This window comes from Nicotiana sylvestris, chromosome 8 (assembly GCF_000393655.2).
Source record: "Nicotiana sylvestris chromosome 8, ASM39365v2, whole genome shotgun sequence".
Lineage (NCBI taxonomy): Eukaryota > Viridiplantae > Streptophyta > Magnoliopsida > Solanales > Solanaceae > Nicotiana > Nicotiana sylvestris.
This window is the reverse complement of record NC_091064.1, coordinates 213,141,225-213,159,329: the sequence shown is the minus strand read 5'-3', so window position 1 is coordinate 213,159,329 and position 18,105 is coordinate 213,141,225. Positions and strand designations below refer to the sequence as shown.

At 43.2% G+C, this 18,105-nt stretch overlaps 1 protein-coding gene and 1 pseudogene across 1 annotated transcript; one reads left to right on the top strand and one right to left on the bottom strand.

Moving 5' to 3' along the window:
• Positions 1-1,731: 1,731 nt before the first annotated feature.
• Positions 1,732-7,394, bottom strand: LOC104231146 (protein P21-like; annotated as a pseudogene).
• A 1,947-nt stretch (positions 7,395-9,341) lies between these two features.
• Positions 9,342-10,202, top strand: LOC104231147 (uncharacterized). The gene has a single exon (XM_009784098.1). The coding sequence runs from the start codon at positions 9,342-9,344 to the stop codon at positions 10,200-10,202; it is 861 nt and encodes a 286-aa protein (XP_009782400.1).
• Positions 10,203-18,105: the final 7,903 nt, after the last annotated feature.

Below are 18,105 nucleotides of genomic sequence, written 5' to 3'. Positions count from 1 at the left end.
ACTTACATGATTAAGCTGTAAAGACGAATTATAAAGTTTGTATTTTAATGACCAAGGATATTGCACTTCTCTTTAAGAAATTTTTGATTGAACATAATAGTGAGTAATATAGACTATAGTACATGTTTTATGTCTAAATAAAGTGCTAAGATAAGAATTACTAACAGTTTTCACCTTCTGCCTTGAGTGTTTCTGGTTCAAGGGTTCCTCGCCTCCACAATGTAAAGTAATTCGTTAATTTCAGAGTCAATTGAAGAAGGCAAGTAAATGCACTAAAAAGCTAAAATAAACGAGTTGATGATAAGTTGGCGATAACAGAGCAAATAATCAGGAAGTGTCAAAAGCTACAGAAAGCAGAGAATGAAAAAATCACATGATATATACTGCAGTAAATTAAAGGAAATGACACACGATAAACTACTACGTTTACGCTATTTAAAACGGAAAAGGGCCAAAATTGTCTGACTATTCGATTTGGTAAAAATATGTCTTGAGCCAAAAATGCTTCAACCGTTATCTTTGTGGCTCACTTATGCCCCTATGATTAACAATCAACGCCAAATAAAAAAATATTATTTAAATTACACGTGGAAATTTCTTACTGGTCCAATTTTAAACCATGACCCTAATTGAATAAATACACCCATAACCCTTTTTTTAATCCAAACCCAAAAATGGCCAAACTCTTTTTAACTTCTCCGTCTACCCAACTCTACCACTATCATGGCTGCCACCACCCTCTTTCCTCCATAGCAACTGCACTGACACCATAACCATGATTCTCATGTTTGTTTCGTTCCTTCATTTTCAAACAATAACAACAAGAATGCTATGCTAATCGACGGGGTCCAGTTAAAAAGATAAATTAAATTATGCATTTTTATTATAAACCAATGCAAAATTAAAAAATAAATATCCAACACTATTGTCATTTCTAATGTTGAATTGAATTTCATTTGTTAGCATTTTGTATTGATTTGAAGTTTATTTGAATTACTATCTTTATGTGTTATAAAATTTATTGGACCATTCAAGAATATTAAGAGCAAACTTGAAATAATATGTTTAAAGATAAAATTGTGAAAAAGTTTAAAAAAATATTTATAAATTATATTACAATAAATATTTATATGTATAAAATATTTTTTAAAATTGTATAAATGTAATGTAGGGTTGGTTTAGTTTCGGTTTGACTTTTTTTAGTTAAAGCCCAACCAAACCAATTATAGTCGTTTTTTTTCCAACATCAAACCAAATCATGATCGAACTTTTTTTTCGATTTGACTCGAATTATTGGTTTAGTGCGATTTATTATTTTTTCTTGTACACCCCTATTCAGAACTACCAATACATGGATTATTTTGCAGAAGGGATTTATGCATATTTGCCTACGTTCTCATAGTGGCCCATCCCCACAAAGGGATGAGATTCCTTCACCTTTAATTCGATTCCTGAAAATTTCCCTTAAATAGACATGTGAATTTCGAATCACAGATAGTTAAACCCAAAAAAGACATAGTAGATCATCCTCAATTGATCATCATTTTTAGCACCGCTATCCAATTCAATAAAATTCATTGTATATGTTCAAATAATTTAGTTCCAGCTGAAACAAAAACTATCATTATAGTACATGGTAACAGAGAATGGCTGAAAGGTAGAGAGAGCAGAGAAAAAGAAATTACAGTAAACTAAAGGGTATGACGCACGATAAGTTTATTAAAACATTTATTATCGCAAAACATATACTATGCTTTGTGGCATGGGGCAGAAAATCACTCTATAGTTGGTTCCTGTAGGACAAGTAAAAGTGCTAGTTTGATCATCCTTAGTGTAACTATAGGCATCAGGACACCTATCCTTAAAGAACTTTGATAAATCAGTTGGGCCACATTTCCCAGAATTACTACAGTAATTATCAGTCTTGAAAACGGTGCAAGGATTATTACACCCACCAGGAGCTCGTAATTGGTTCGGACACTGTCCATTAATATCAGCAGTGCACCTAATACCACGGGTGCACCCATTGGAGGTGGGGCTAAAGTCCATCGGCACGTTAAATCCTTGGACGAGAGAGATGTCGAAAAAATCAAGATTACTGAATTGGTTTAAGGCATATTCAGCTAAAGTTTTTGGGGGTTTCCCAAAACCTTGGCAGTGGAGAAGACCATTGCAATCTCCATGACACCTACCGTTGCCCGAACCATCGAAATTGCAACCGGTTCGGGCCCAAATCTGGGCTTCTTTCGTGTCAGCTGGCACGTCAATTGTCCAGGTTTGATCAAGGTCGAGCTGGCGACTGGCACGGAGGCAGCCCAAACAGTGTAAGGACAATTGTTTTGAACATCAAATATAGCTGCATCAGAGTGAGTGAAGAGGAGGAGATGAGCAATGAGAAGAAAAGGGAAAATGAACAACAACAACAACAACAACCCAGTAAAATCCCACAAGTGGGGTCTGGGGAGGGTAATATGTACGCAAACTTTACCCCTACCTCGAGGGTAGAGAAGCTGTTTCCAGGAGACCCTCAGCTCAAAAAAGCAACAGGAGACGATATATTAATACCATAAAAATGCATAATAGAATAACAACAATATAGGAGATATGAAATACAGAATACGAAATACGAAATAGATGTCTGGTATAGTAAAAACTAGCAGGTAAAGCCCTGCATCAATAGACGAGCAATGACATTCTTAGTCTAACTCCTAACTGGCTAGTCTCACTCTATTGTGCTGTAGAAATATTCACAATTTTCCCCTAACCTACAACCTTAATGCTCGACCTCCATAATTCCCTGTCAAGGGCCATGTCCTCAGTAATCCTAAGTCGCGCCATGTCCTGTCTGATCACCTCTCCCCAATACTTCTTAGGTCGCCCTCTACCTCTCCGCGTGCCCACTACAGCCAGTCGCTCACACCTCCTCACCGGTGCATCAGTGCTCCTCCTCTGAATGTGCCCGAACCATCTGAGTCTTACTTCCCGCATCTTGTCCTCCATGGGGGCCACGCCCACCTTCTCTCGAATATCTTCATTCCTAATCTTATCCATCCTTGTATGCCCGCACATCCACCTCAACATCCTCATCTCTGCTACTTTCATCTTCTGGATGTGTGAGTTCTTTACCGGCCAACATTCAGTTCCATATAACATGGCAGGCCTAACCACTGCTCTATAAAACTTACCTTTTAGTAACGGTGGCACTTTCTTGTCACACAAGACTCCCGACGCTAACCTCCACTTCATCCACCCCACCCCTATACGGTGTGTGACATCCTCGTCAATCTCCCCGATCCCCTGAATAACCGATCCAAGGTACTTGAAACTACCCCTCTTGGGAATGACTTGAGAGTCAAGCCTCACTTCAACTCCCGCTTCCGTCGGCTCAACTCCAAATTTGCACTCGAGGTATTCCGTCTTCGTCCTGCTCAACTTGAAACCTTTAGACTCAAGAGCATGTCTCCAAATCTCTAGCCTCTCGTTGACGCCGCCTCGTGTCTCGTCAATTAGAATAATGTCATCAGCAAATAGCATGCACCATGGCACCTCCCCTTGAATATGATGAGTCAGTGCATCCATCACCAGGGCAAATAGGAATGGGCTGAGCGCAGACCCTTGGTGCAACCCCGTAATAACTGGAAAGTGTTCAGAGTCGCCTCCTACTGTCCTAACCCGAGTCTTAGCTCCATCATACATGTCTTTAATCACCCTAATATAGTTACTCGGGACCCCTTTATCCTCTAAGCAGCTCCATAAGACCTTCCTAGGAACCTTATCGTACGCTTTCTCCAGATCAATAAACACCATGTGGAGATCCTTCTTCTTATCTCTGTACTGTTCCACCATCCTCCTAATAAGGTGGATAGCTTCTGTGGTAGATCGTCCCGGCATGAACCCGAACTGGTTGTCTGAAATAGACACCGTCCTTCGCACTCTCATTTCTACCACTCTCTCCCAAACTTTCATGGTATGACTTAGTAATTTGATGCCCCTATAGTTGTTACAGCTCTGGACATCACCTTTGTTCTTATACAACGGAACCATTGTATTCCACCTCCACTCTTCAGGCATCCTATTAGTCTTGAATATAACACTAAACAATCCAGTAAGTCATTCCAAGCCTGCTCTACCCACACACCTCCAAAGTTCAACCGGAATTTCGTCTGGCCCGGTAGCTCTGCCCCTTCTCATCTTACGCATTGCCTCCATGACTTCATCGATCTCAATGTCCCTACAATTACTTAATTCATGGTGATTGTCGGCATTCCTCAATTCCCCAAGTATAATATCCTGATCCCCTTCTTCACTTAGAAGTTTATGAAAGTAGGTTTGCCACCTCCTCTTAATCTGGTCATCTCCCATCAAAACTTTGCCGTCATCATCTTTTATGCACCTCACTTGGTCCAGATCCCGAGTTGTCCTCTCTCTCGCCTTAGCGAGTCGGAATAACTTCTTCTCCCCACCTTTGTTCCTTAGTTCCTCATACAGACGAGCAAAAGCTGTCGTCTTAGCCTCCGTCACTGCCATCTTCGCCTCCTTCCTAGCTACCTTATACCTTTGACTGTTCGTTCTCTTCTCCTCCTCGTCAGTGCTCCCTACTAACCGCAGGTAAGCCGCCTTCTTTGCTTCCACTTTACCTTGGACAACTGCATTCCACCACCAATCTCCTTTGTGGCCACCATTGTGGCCCGTAGATATCCCTAACACCTCTCTCGCCGCCTTTCTTATACAGTCCGCCGTCGTCGACCACATTGTGTTTGCGTCCCCACTACTTCTCCAAGCTCCCATTGCCGATAACCTTCCTTCCAACTCCTTAGCTTTATCCTTAGTTAAGGCGCCCCACCTAATCCTGGGGCGTCCTTGTACTGACCTCTTCTTCCTCCTTATCCTAATACAAATGTCCATCACCAAAAGCCTATGCTGCGTTGAGAGGGTCTCACCTGGGATAACCTTGCAGTCCTCGCACAACCTTCTGTCGCATCTCCTGAGGAGGAGATAGTCAATCTGAGTCTTCGCCACCGAACTTTGGTAAGTAACCAAATGTTCATCCCGCTTCGTAAAACTCGAGTTTGCAATGACTAGATCGAAAGCCTTGGCAAAGTCCAACAGCGCAATGCCCCCTCCGTTCCGCTCTCCGAAACCAAATCCGCCATGCACCTCAGTGTACCCACCTGCAGATAACCCAATATGACCATTGAAATCTCCTCCTATGAATAACCTCTCAGAAGGCGGTATACTACGAACAATCTCATCCAACCCCTCCCAAAATTGCCTTTTAATATCCTCATCCAAGCCTGCTTGTGGTGCGTACGCGCTAACGACATTTAAAGTACCCTCGCCCACCACCAACTTAATAGTCATTAGTCTATCATTCACTCGCATGACCTCTACCACAGACTCTCTAACTCTAAGAAAGGCCCATTTTCTTTTCTTTTCTAATGTTTAGTGTTATACTGCAAAGACAGACTTAGTCTGCCAACTATTTGTAGAGACGAGTTTGGGCAGTATATATGCTGAAAACTTTAGGTTTTGGGGCAGAACAAAATGATCATAAGCTCATAACGCAAGTTGCAATGGACTGCAACTATAAGTCTTGGTCAATGTGGAAGCTTGTCGGCAATTACTTGGAATTGTACGTTAGCAAATAATGTTATAAACTTTTTTAAGGGAAAAAATGTGGCTTAAAACTTCCAGTATGTACATTATGGAAATTGACACTTTATACGAAGAATTAAATGGAAGGAATAATTATAACTTATAAGATAGAAATCCGCAAGCCACTATTCGTTCAGTGTTTTTAGTAAACGTATGAAATACGAATAGAAAAGTTGCTATGCGTGTTCATAGGTTGGAAAAGTCTGAATGAGGATAACACAATCGAATCAACGTGCTCCTTTTTCCCTACTTGAGGAAATAAGTTATAATTTGAATTAGAAGAAAAAACTTTACAAGGAACTATTGTATTTATTTGTCGATCTTTTAAATATTTTTTTAGTACTGATCTTATATGAAAACAATTGTATAATACTTTAACTAAAAGAATATTTGCAATGGATCATAAAACCAATCTCCCCTCACATTCTAAGCTTGTCGCTAAAGATGAATATATATATATATATATGCTAGATTTTTCTCGGCATATAAGGCTGGCTTAGGGGGATCCCCTCCAGTGATGTTATGTCAATTATTCTTCAGTGGAGCGTAGATTTAATCCACGTGTACAAAAGCAAAATTAAAAGCTTGGATCATTTTACTTGGTACTTTTCATATTTTCTTTTATTTATTTATTTTAACATTTAATAATATTTTAAAACCCAAAATATTTATATGTATTAGTACTCATTCAATTTTATATATTCCTTATATTTTACACCAAAAAATTTGTAAAATAAAGATGTTGAGATATCTATATTTTCAAAACCAATTTCATTGTTCAAAGAAGAAAGCAAGAATAAAATTCACTTTTTGAAGAAAAGAACATTACGTAGTGTTGAAATAAATGAAAAAGTTTGAGTATTAAAAAAATGATCCAGCCCTTACTTGGATGCATCGTTGGCTTGAAAATAATTAATTTACCACCAAGTGTTGAAATAAATAGATAAAAGAAAATTTGAAAAGTACCAAGTAAAATGATCCAAGCCTTTAGTTTTGCTTTTGTACACGTGGATTAAATCCACTACTCCATTGAAAAATAATGGACATAACATTACTGGAGGGGATCCTTTCCCGGCTTAGGGAGCTATAGAGACGTTAACCGCTAAACGAAACAAAAACATAATAACTACCGTCTAACGACACTAAAAGATTAGTTTTAAAAGAATGGAATTAGCTAAAACATAGGTTCTTGCCTTACCGATATATAGAGGCGGATCCAAAATTTAAATTTTATGTGTTCAACTTAAAATTTTTAGGAGGTTCTTAGTACAACTGATATATGGCATATTCACCTCTATGTCCCGCTCGAGGTGTGTTGTTCTCTCCCATTGGCAATATGGCAGGATATTGTTCTACCATTAGACCATTGGTTTATCACTATTTTTTATTGTATTTATACTCTTTAATTATATTTTCGCGTGAAAATAACCGATCGATTTTAGTCGATTTTATTAAGAAAATAAAATTACCGACCGAAATCGGTTGATTTTTTAAAATGACCGACCAATTTCGGTCGATTTGAAATATTAATTTTAAATAAAAAACCGACAAAAGTTTGTCAATTTCTTAAAAAATAAATTTGCAGGACGCAAAAATAGTTCCCGCGTATTGTATGAGTCTGAATTTGACCGACCACGGCCTACAGCTAGCACGACAGGTAGTTGCAAACCCATGAGTCGGTACACGGGTATGATCCAGAGGTGGAAGGGGAAACGTCCCCACGTCGTTAGATTTGTCATAGTGGATACTCCTTAAGTCGTTATCCCCACGGTTGATGGAAACCCCTTAGTATATAAGGGGGATTAAGGCCTTGTAACGCTCTTACCTGCAACTAAATCTGCTTCTATATCCTCCTATTATCTTAGGGGGTAATCAAGCCGGTACTTGTGGATTCAGGGGCGGCATCAAGTCGGAAGAGTGTCGCAGAAAGATAAAGATCTGCACTTCCCTTTTACAACATAGGAGGGAGGGGGCCTCGTTCCTAAAAAGCCTTTCCGATTGCCTCCGCCCCTATCTCTTAAAGCTACGACATCCCACCGATCCACGAATCGGCTCTGCTAGTTGGCTTTGTTGCTATCAAGGCATAGCATTCTATGGACTCTTTCCCACGTCCAGAAATGGTATGCCAACAAACACCTTTTCTCCTTAGACAACCAAAGTCTTCTGATGGCAATAACCGCGTTTCCCGTTAAAAGTAAAGCGGTGTTCTCTCTACGCAGGTAGAACCCTACTACCCCTTCATCCTTTGATTGATTTGCTTAAAAAGAGTTAAAATTTTTTTGAGTCAAACAATTTGGCACCGTCTGTGGGGATTTCCATAGTCGAAATCATAGTTCTCATCTAAGATATCGAAAGCAACGATTACTGTTCTCCACACCCCATAAAAACCAACAATGGCGGAAAAAGAAGCAAGGTTGAAGATGATAGCAGATGTCTCAAATAACCTCCTAAGATCCCTCAATAAAGCCAGTAGGGAAGGTATCGAGAATACTACACCAGGAGATACCCCGGAGGAGGAAATCTCACCCTCCCCGCACGAAGATCTGACGGTCTTGCGTGAAAGAGGAGCTTCCACATCCACGGCGAGAGAAACACCACCAACAATCAAAAAGCTGTTAGAAGAATGGTTGACAAGTGCTCTGAGCAACATGCTAGAAAAATCCCCTCAAGGAAATGTCGAAGACTTACCGACGGCAGAAATCGCAGCTACCATTGGCGAGCCAGACGCTACACGGACGAGCAACACTCGAACTGTCGTCGATGCAAGCGATGATGCGCTCGCAATCATCCTAAAGAAAATGGAAGAAATGGAGAACGAGAACAAAGTACTTTGTGACCAAATGAAAGAGCACCAGGAAAGGGTCGACAAAATACCCGGTGCCTCCATGCTACTACCAAAACACGATGTGGGAAGGTTCGTCGAACAGCCGTACAGTGAGGAAGCTGCTCCTCACCCTATCCCGAAAACCTTCAAAATGCCACCATATTTGAGAATATACGACGGGGCCACGGATCCAGAAGATCATCTAATACATTACATCACTACGGTAAAGGGCAATGACCTGTCGAAAGAACAAGTTCCACTTGTACTGCTAAAACAATTCGGTGAAACTTTGACAGGAGGAGCATTGACGTGGTATTCCCAGTTGCCAGCACGGTCGATATCGACATTCGAGGAGATGTCATACAAGTTTGCTACCGCTCATGCAGGGGCTAAGGAGGCTGAAGCTAGGGTCAACGACATCTTCGCCATCAAACAAACGACGGGCGAGGGACTTTGAGACTTCCTGGACCGATTCAACAGAGAAAGAATAGGACTGCCAAATGTGTCATAAGGAATGGCGGTCGCGGCCTTCCAAAATGGGTTAAATAGGAACGAATCAAAAGCAACCAAGAAATTGCTCAACAGACTCATGAAGTACCCTCCCACCACATGGTAAGAGATTCACAACGCCTACTGCGCCGAGGTAAGGGCAGACGAAGACGATCTTAACGGCCCGACTCAGCGACTAACGTCAGTCCAGACCGAGGCAAGGAGGGACCGACGTAACGATGGACGAAGGGACAAGCCCCCGCGTTTCAATTGATAAAGGCATCAGCCTTATGTCAAAACATCTAACCCGCCTCCTCCGAGACATATAGATGCCATGCTACGACATGCCGCACCCCTTCGAAACGAAAGAAGTATGCCTCCAGTGTTATCTGCTCATAACTTTTGTGTTTCCCCTTCAGAGATAGTGTACGCACTGGAGAAGCTGGGCACGAAGGTGCAATGGCCACAAAAAATGAAATCGGACCCAAGCGCAAGGAGGTCAAATGTCCTCTACGAATTCCATCAGGAAAGAGGACACAAGACCGAAGATTACATAGGCCTGCAGCAAGAGGTGGTCAGGATGTTGAACCAGGGATACCTAAAGGAACTGCTCAGCGATAAAGGAAGGGCCAACTTCGCCAGAGGATGTGACCCGTCTCAAGGACCTCCAAAACCACCATCGTCGGCACGTACCATACATATGATCATCGGCGGCAGCGATGATTCGGTAATCAACCACGTGAAGTTCACCACCACGCATAAACTCAAACGGACGGTCGCTCACGAACGGTATGATGACTTCGAAGATAGTATCATCTTCGGAAAATCAGATGCCGACAGTTTGTCTTTCCCTCATTATGATGCTTTAGTCATAACATTACGCATCGCTGATACAGATGTAAAAAGAATTATGGTAGACGACGGAAGTGGCGCGTGTATTATCCACCCGAGAGTTCTCGTGCAAATGAGGCTCGAGGATAAAATAATACCGCATTGCATAACACCAACGAGTTTTAACAATGCAGTAGAGCGGACATCCAGGGAAATAGTGCTGCCCGTCCTCGCTGGGGGAGTCACGTTGGAAACCATATTCCACGTTATGAACCAGGAAACAGCCTATAATGCCATCATAGGATGCCCATGGATACACACCATGCGAGCCGTCCCCTCAAGCTTTTATCAAGTGATCAAATTTCCCACCTCTTGGGGAATATTCAACATTCAAGGCGAATAGCGCACCGCCCAGGAATGCTATCGGATTGCCCAAGATTGCATGCACACCAAATAGCTGAAAGGAGCAAGCGTAGAGGCATAGCAATCAACCATGTCGGGAGCTAAACTCGCACCACCAGCAGAGGTCATTAGAGACCCGGAGATAATAGAAGCCCGCAAGGCAACTATAGAAAACCTCGACCCAGTCCAGCTGGATAATGCTGACAATACAAGAAAGGCTTACATCGGGCACAACCTCTCAGTGCCAGGTAAGTATCATGAATTTTTAACTAACAACGCCGACTTATTTGCCTTTTACCACTCAGATATGCCGGGGATCCCAAAAGACGTTGCCACTCATAGGTTGAATGTCGACCCACTCTATCCGCCGGTACGACAGATGAGGAGAAAATTCAATGCCGCGATAAATGAAGCGGTCAGCGAAGAAGTGGACAAACTGCTCGCCAACGGTTCCATCAGAGAATCGAAATACCCCCAATGGGTTGCCAATGTGGTCATAGTCAAAAAGAAGAACGAGAAATGTCGAATGAGTGTGGACTTCACCGACCTGAACAAGGCATGCCCGAATGATTCCTTTCCGTTGCCCCATATTGACCAGCTGATCGATGCGACGGCGGGGCATGAACTGCTGAATTTTTTGGATGCCTACTTCGGCTACAACCAAATCCTAATGTCCGACGAGGACCAGGAAAAGACAACTTTCATCATCCACCAAGGGACTTATTGCTATAAGGTGATGCCGTTAAGACTCAAGAACGCAGGAGCTACTTACCAGAGGTTGGTTACGAAGATGTTCAAGGAACAGCTCAGCAAGACAATGGAGGTCTATATCGATGATATGCTGGTAAAGTCGGCAAAGAAGGAGGACCACATTAGTCATTTGAAAGAAGCCTTCGGGATATTGCGGCAGTACGGGATGAAGATGAATCCGGAAAAATGCGCCTTCAGCGTGGCCTTAGGAAAATTCCTAGGTTTCCTCGTATCACAACGAGGGATTGAAGTCAACCCGGATCAAATCAAGTCCATCGACATCAGTTCGACCTCTTTCAAACAACAACGGATACTACTTCGACGACAGTCGAAGCAATATCCTAATGGCCAAGGCCATTGACATCAGTTCGACCTCGTTCGACACGACGGATAATACTTTGACGACAGTCAAAGAAACATCCTAATGGCCAAGGCCATCGACATCAGTTCGACCTCATTCGAACCGCGACGGATATTACTTCAACGACAGTCGAAGCCACATCCTAATGGCCAAGGCCATCGACATCAGTTTGACCTCGTTCGAATCACGATTGATACTACTTCGACGACAGTTAAAGTAATATCCTAATGGCCAAGGACATCGACATTAGTTCAACCTCATTCGAACCACGACGGATACTAATTCGACGACAGTCGAAGCAACATCCTAATGGCCAAGGCCATCGACATCAGTTCGACCTCGTTCGAACCACGACGGATACTACTTCAACGACAGTCGAAGCAGCATCCTAATGGCCAAGGCCATCAACATCAGTTCGACCTCGTTCAAACCATGACGGATACCATTTCGACGACAGTCGAAGTAACATCCTAATGGCCAAGGCCATCGACATCATTTTGACCTCGTTCAAACCACGATGGATATTATTTTGACGACAGTCGAAGCCACATCCTACTGGCCAAGGCCATCGACATCAGTTTGACCTTGTTTGAACCACGACGGATACTACTTCGACGACAGTCGAAGCAACATCCTAATGGCCAAGGCCATTGACATCAGTTCAACCTCGTTCGAACCACGACGGATACTGCTTCGACAACAGTTGAAGCAACATCCTAATGGCAAAGGCCATCGACATCAGTTCGACCTCGTTCGAACCACGACAGATACTACTTCGACGACAGTCGAAGCAACATCCTAATGGCCAAGGCCATCGACATCAGTTCGACCTCGTTCGAACCCATTAGGCCATCGACATCAGTTCGACCTCGTTCGAACCACGATGGATATTACGTCGACGACAATCGAATCCACATCCTAATGGCCAAGGCCATCAATATTAGTTCGACCTTGTTCGAACCATGACGGATACTACTTCGACGACAGTCGAAGCAACATCCTAATGGCCAAGGCCATCGACATCAGTTCGACCTCGTTCGAACCACGACGGATACTACTTTGACGGCAGTCAAAGAAACATCCTAATGGCCAATGCCATCGACATCTGTTCGACCTCGTTCAAACCACGACGGATACTACTTCGACGACAGTCGAAGCAACATCCTAATGTCCAAGGCCATCGACATCAGTTCGACCTCTTTCGAATCACGACGGATACTACTTAGACGACAATCGAAGCAGCATCCTAATGGCCAAGGTCATCGACATCAGTTCGACCTCGTTCGAATCACGACGGATACTACTTCGACGACAGTCAAAGTAACATCCATATGGCCAAGGCTATCGACATCAGTTCGACCTCGTTCAAATCACGACGGATATTACTTCGACGATAGTCGAAGCCACATCCTAATGGCCAAGGCCATCGACATCAGTTCGACCTCATTCAAACCACGACGGATATTACTTCGACGACAGTCGAAGACACATCCTAATGGCCAAGGCCATCGACATCAGTTCGACCTCGTTTGAACCACGACAGATACTACTTCGACGACAATCAAAGCAACATCCTAATGACCAAGGCCATCGACATCAGTTCAACCTCGTTCGAACCACGGCGGATATTACTTCGACGACAGTCGAATCCATATCCTAATGGCCAAGGCCATCGACATCAGTTCGACCTCGTTCGAACCACGAGGGATACTACTTCGACGACAGTCGAAGCAACATCCTAATGGACAAGGTCATCGACATCAGTTCAACCTCATTTGAACCATGACAGATACTACTTCGATGACAGTCAAAGCAACATCCTAATGGCCAAGGCCATCGACATCAGTTCGACCTCGTTCGAACCACGACGGATATTACTTTGACGACAGTCGAAGCCACATCATTCGACCTCGTTCGAACCACGATGGATATTACTTCGACGACAGTCGAAGCCACATCCTAATGGCCAAGGCCATTGACCTTAGTTCGACCTTGTTCAAACCACGACGGATATTACTTCGACGATAGTCGAAGCCACATCTTAATGGCCAAGGCCATCGACATCAGTTCAACCTCGTTCGAACCACGTCGAAATATATTTCTTTTAAACAATAAAGTTCAACCTCAGTTCAACCTCGTTCGAGACTAAATGTCATGCACTAAACCAAAAGGGAAAACGACGAACAGATAAAGTGACAAAAGTGAAGTTTATATTACAACAAAAATATTATTTACATTCGTCCCTATGGACGGGCCCCAGTAAAACCCTTGTCCAAAAATTCTCAACAAAATGTACAAACTAAAACTACTCGTCTTCTTCAGTAGGGTAGGCGTCTTCATACCATGAATCTGAGTCAAGGTGGTTCACGTCAGTAGAGGTAACACCCTCTCCATCAGGGGTATTAGGGTCGTACTCACATGACTCACGAGTTGTACGTGCTTCAACATGCACCTCCTGAACCTCCACCTCCATCGCCAGGCCCTCGGCATGAAAAACTCTATATACATCAAGCCGAGCCTCCGAATAGACCCACATCTCATACAAGCGATGAGGCGCGCCCTGACCAATCGGAGGACGAGATGTGGAGGGCCTAGAATGGCGATCTATTTCCTCTTCCCTCGGCAGAGCTTCTTGTCTTTGCAACGCGGCCAGCTCCGCCCCTAACTCCCTAATACACCTTTCGAATTCCGCAACCTGACGACCAGAGGCTTCCCTTTCCCCAGCGAGTTCCGATCGGGATATGCAGAGGGCATCTTCCAATGAGACCGTCTCGAAAATGGCGGCGACCAACTTATCAGCACTAGCATTTAACTCGCCCTTAAGCCCATCGATCTCCATTGTCTTGGCACTCAGCTCGGCGTTCAAGCCAGCTATCTTCAACTATAGGTCGGCGTTCTCCGCCGTCACTCCTTGACTCAGTTCAAGTTCATCCTCCATCGCCTTTAGAAGGGCCTCCAATTCGCTGTTACGAGCGATAGCCCTCACGAGCTCCTCATCCCTCTCCTCTAGCTCCGCAACCCCACTCTCCAATTAGGCCTCCCGCTGCTTGAGCCCCTCGCGGAACACCTGGAACTCAGGATCTTGATGGTAGACGTCGGACATCGCCCGGTGTTTATCATAGTACTGCTGGTACTTCATCGACATCTTCTTGTAGAGACCCGTCCTCTTTCTTTCACGGCGATCTCCCTCCACCTCCAAGACGAGGGTCTGAAAAGAAAAAATCAAAGTTAAAACACGCCATTCCCATATTACTCCCACGACACGCAGAAAAGAAAAAGGAACCCACCTGTAGGGACATGCCGGCGACCTTCCGAGACAGTTCTACATTGCTCATCGTCTCGAGCGTCTCGTTTTCAGGAGCGGAGCACAAAGGATTAAGGGCCGATGCAACCTACTCATTATTTAGCAATAGGTTGTAACCCCCTAGGATTATTATGTGACGGTCAGACCCATCCGTATTCACTTTCATATGGGTGTGGTAGCCCAAAAACTCATTAACGTCTTCCAGAGCGATGTCGGAACCCGACCCGCCCGCTTCCACATGAGGCCCCCCAACGTTGGACAATGCACCCCCTTTAGCGGAATGCGTCAAACTTGCTCCAAGGCCAACTCTCTCGTCGCGGGCTGATCTCCCCGACAAAATGGTGTAGGCCATAAACACGGGCACTGGGCCCGTCCAAGTCGCACCACTCCCATCAGCTTCAGTGGCCACCCCCTTTCCCAGCTCCAATCTTCTTCTCTTCCTCTCCAATGGCTCCTCACCATTGGAAGATTCATCAATTGGATGTGGGGCCGGCACCAACTAGGCCGTATCTCTCATAGCTATAGTAACTAACGTGGTCCCCTGTTGAAGAAGTAGAGGACGACTCTCCCGGACAGATGCACACAAAATGTCTCGAGCGTCCATGGTTACAACGGGTCGCCTAAAAGAAGGGACTGGCGCCCTTCTCCTAGAGGCTCCCCGACCTGTCGCCACAAAGAAATGCACGGTTAGGCAGGGTCGCATGACCGCCGACACAGTGAATCAGAAATATACCTGAGGAAACCTTTGGGCCATAGCGTTGCACGCAGGCAGGCCAAGTTAGAGTCTCCTCCGCGTGGGGCAGCATGCCAGCGGCCTAGTTCCTGAGACCGATAACGGGCTGGGGCGGACGAGCCATAGCTGTAAAACAAGAGATTAGAAGCAATACTTGTGGAAGACGGAGAATCTAATGAACTACGATACTTACAAGTTTTATTTCACCTCTTTGGAAACTCGGCGGGGCTAGAGACCATGTGCTCGGTCTTGATAAAGAAATACTTGTGCCAAAATTTATGACTCGCCTGGTCGTTCGTCCCGACCACCAACCCTTTTGTACCACGAAGTCTCAAGTGCACCATTGTTCCCCTAAGGAAACCAGGCAAAAATAAGTGCAAGAGATAGTGCACAGAGACGTCACACTCAGCCAATTCCGCGTACTTAGCCAATAGCAGGAGCACCTTGATTGTGTACGGCGTGAGCTGAGCTGGGAAAATATGATAGAATCTATAGAAATCTTCTGCCGGAGGAAAGAGAGGAAGGGTGTAGCCGATCATAAAAGGGTATTCATAGAAGGCACAATACCCGGGCCTATGAACATCAATATAATCCCCCTCCGCCAGAGCCATCTCCACATGAGCGGGGATACCATATTTTATGCGGAGAGCATAAAGGTGAGTTTGATCCGTCTCCGAAAGCACGGGGGTCAGAGTAATAGGCGGATCCTTGAGGAAGTCACTCCGAGACAGGGGATGCCTCGGTAGTAACGCCTCCACCGTGAAGGGGCTGTCACCGTCTTCCATCTCCACCTCTATGCCAACGGAGAAAGGTGCCACACTCACTAGAGCGATCTCAGGAACCTCTTCATTAGTGAGACGGGACCTCGACATGATTTTGTTTAAAGAAATCAAGCCACACAAATGGAGAGAAAGAAGAAGAAGATTTCCGGTCAGGAACAAAAATGAGGAAATGAGAAAATGGAAGAAGAAGATTAGGGAACATTCAAGGCTGGCTAAAGTTTTTGATAAAATTGAACCGTTCACCTATTTGTAGGGTTGGGTGGTGCCAAAATCGAGGTGGCAGGTTTCAAATCAGCGCAGGAAACCAAGCGTCAAACCGTCAGCCTTTCTGACTTGAAAATCCGCATAATGATGACGCATACGGGAGCTGACGTCACCCAAGTTGGCGTGTACCTCTAAATATGCCGCCAAATATGATTACCACCTCTTACTAGTCGTGTCGTAACACTTTAATAATTCAAATTCTTCCTAAAGGGGGCATCAGGTTCGCTTACCAAGGACACATACCGTTGCGATCTCGACGAGTAGAGGGATTAACTGTATGGGTCTGAATTTGACCGACCACGGCCTACAGCTAGCACGATAGGTAGTTACAAACCCACGAGTCGGTATAAGGGTATGATCTAGAGGCGGAAGGGGAAATGTCCTCGCGTCGTCGTTAGATTTGTCATAGTGGATACTCCTTAAGTCGTCATCCCCACGGTTGATGGAAACCCCTTAGTATATAAGGGGGATTAAGGCCTTGTAAGAGGCAGGATCTGAGGATATAAAAATATACTTTCTTCTCTCTCCTTTTACTTGGATAGTCTCTCTCTATATCTCTGTTATCTTTTCGCTACAACAATCCTAGAAATTATTATCTTCGATTACGATTTACCTCTTCATCCTTTGATTGATTTGTTTAAAAAGAGTTAAAAATCTTTTGAATCAAACACGTATTTGCGCCAAAAAAAACACTGACCGAAATTGGTCAGTTTCGTAAAAAAGAATTGAAAAACAATATTTTGAAAAATCGATCGAATTGGCCGATTTTTTGCCTACGGAAGTTGGTCGCTCGGCCACGATCGATTTTGGCCTAATTTCTAGTAATGTATATAACTAATATTTTCGTGTTTTGCTGATGTAAATTTGCGTGTTATGGAATATGTAGAAAAAGAGAATGGCAGTCGCGCATGAGTGCCTTAATTAGGAAGAAGGGAACGCAAACAGTATAGTAGGAAAATGCATCAATATAATATACTTATTTGAAAAGTCTATACGTGACAATTTGTGAAGTGTACAAAAAATCAAAAGGAGAATGGTGACTTGACTGGAAGAAAGATCAAAGTGAATTAGTTAAATTTGAGAGCCTAGTTGTTAATCTCCTCGTTAGGGGTGTACAAATCGAACCGAAAAGCCACACCAAACCGAAAAGTCAAATCAAACTGAATAAAAAATTCGATTAGATTTAATTTGATTGATTTGATATTGAGTAAAAAAAACTGAACCAAACTGATATTTAAATATATAATTTTTATATATAATTTTAAAAATAGAATTTTGCTTAAAAGATGTCTAGAAATATTTGAGATCCTCTAATGGTATATAATATTTAATAGAACTACAACATGCATTCAATTTTTATTTACTTTAAATAATAGATTGTATCAATTTCTTATTATGTGTTATTGAAATGCGTCAATCATCTCTTTGTTCTTTCATATTCCTATGTGAAGATTTCTTTTATCTTTTTCGAATTTGAAGTGGTATTTCGATAATCTAAAGTTACATAGAACATATCATTATTTAGGAATCATATTAATTTTTATGTTTAATTATTAAATTCGGTTAACCTTGAAAGCGTATATCAACCAAAAATTATTAGTAGACGACTAAGAAAATAAACTATTATATGTTACTAAAAAATTCTCCTATAAGATAGATCATACGTTTGTTAATTTTTTTTAAAATTTTAATAAACATTTATTCACTTAT

Coding starts and splice junctions, on each gene's coding strand:
- LOC104231147 (XM_009784098.1), top strand. CDS start 9,342: ATGCCTCCAGTGTTATCTGCTCATAACTTTTGTGTTTCCCCTTCAGAG.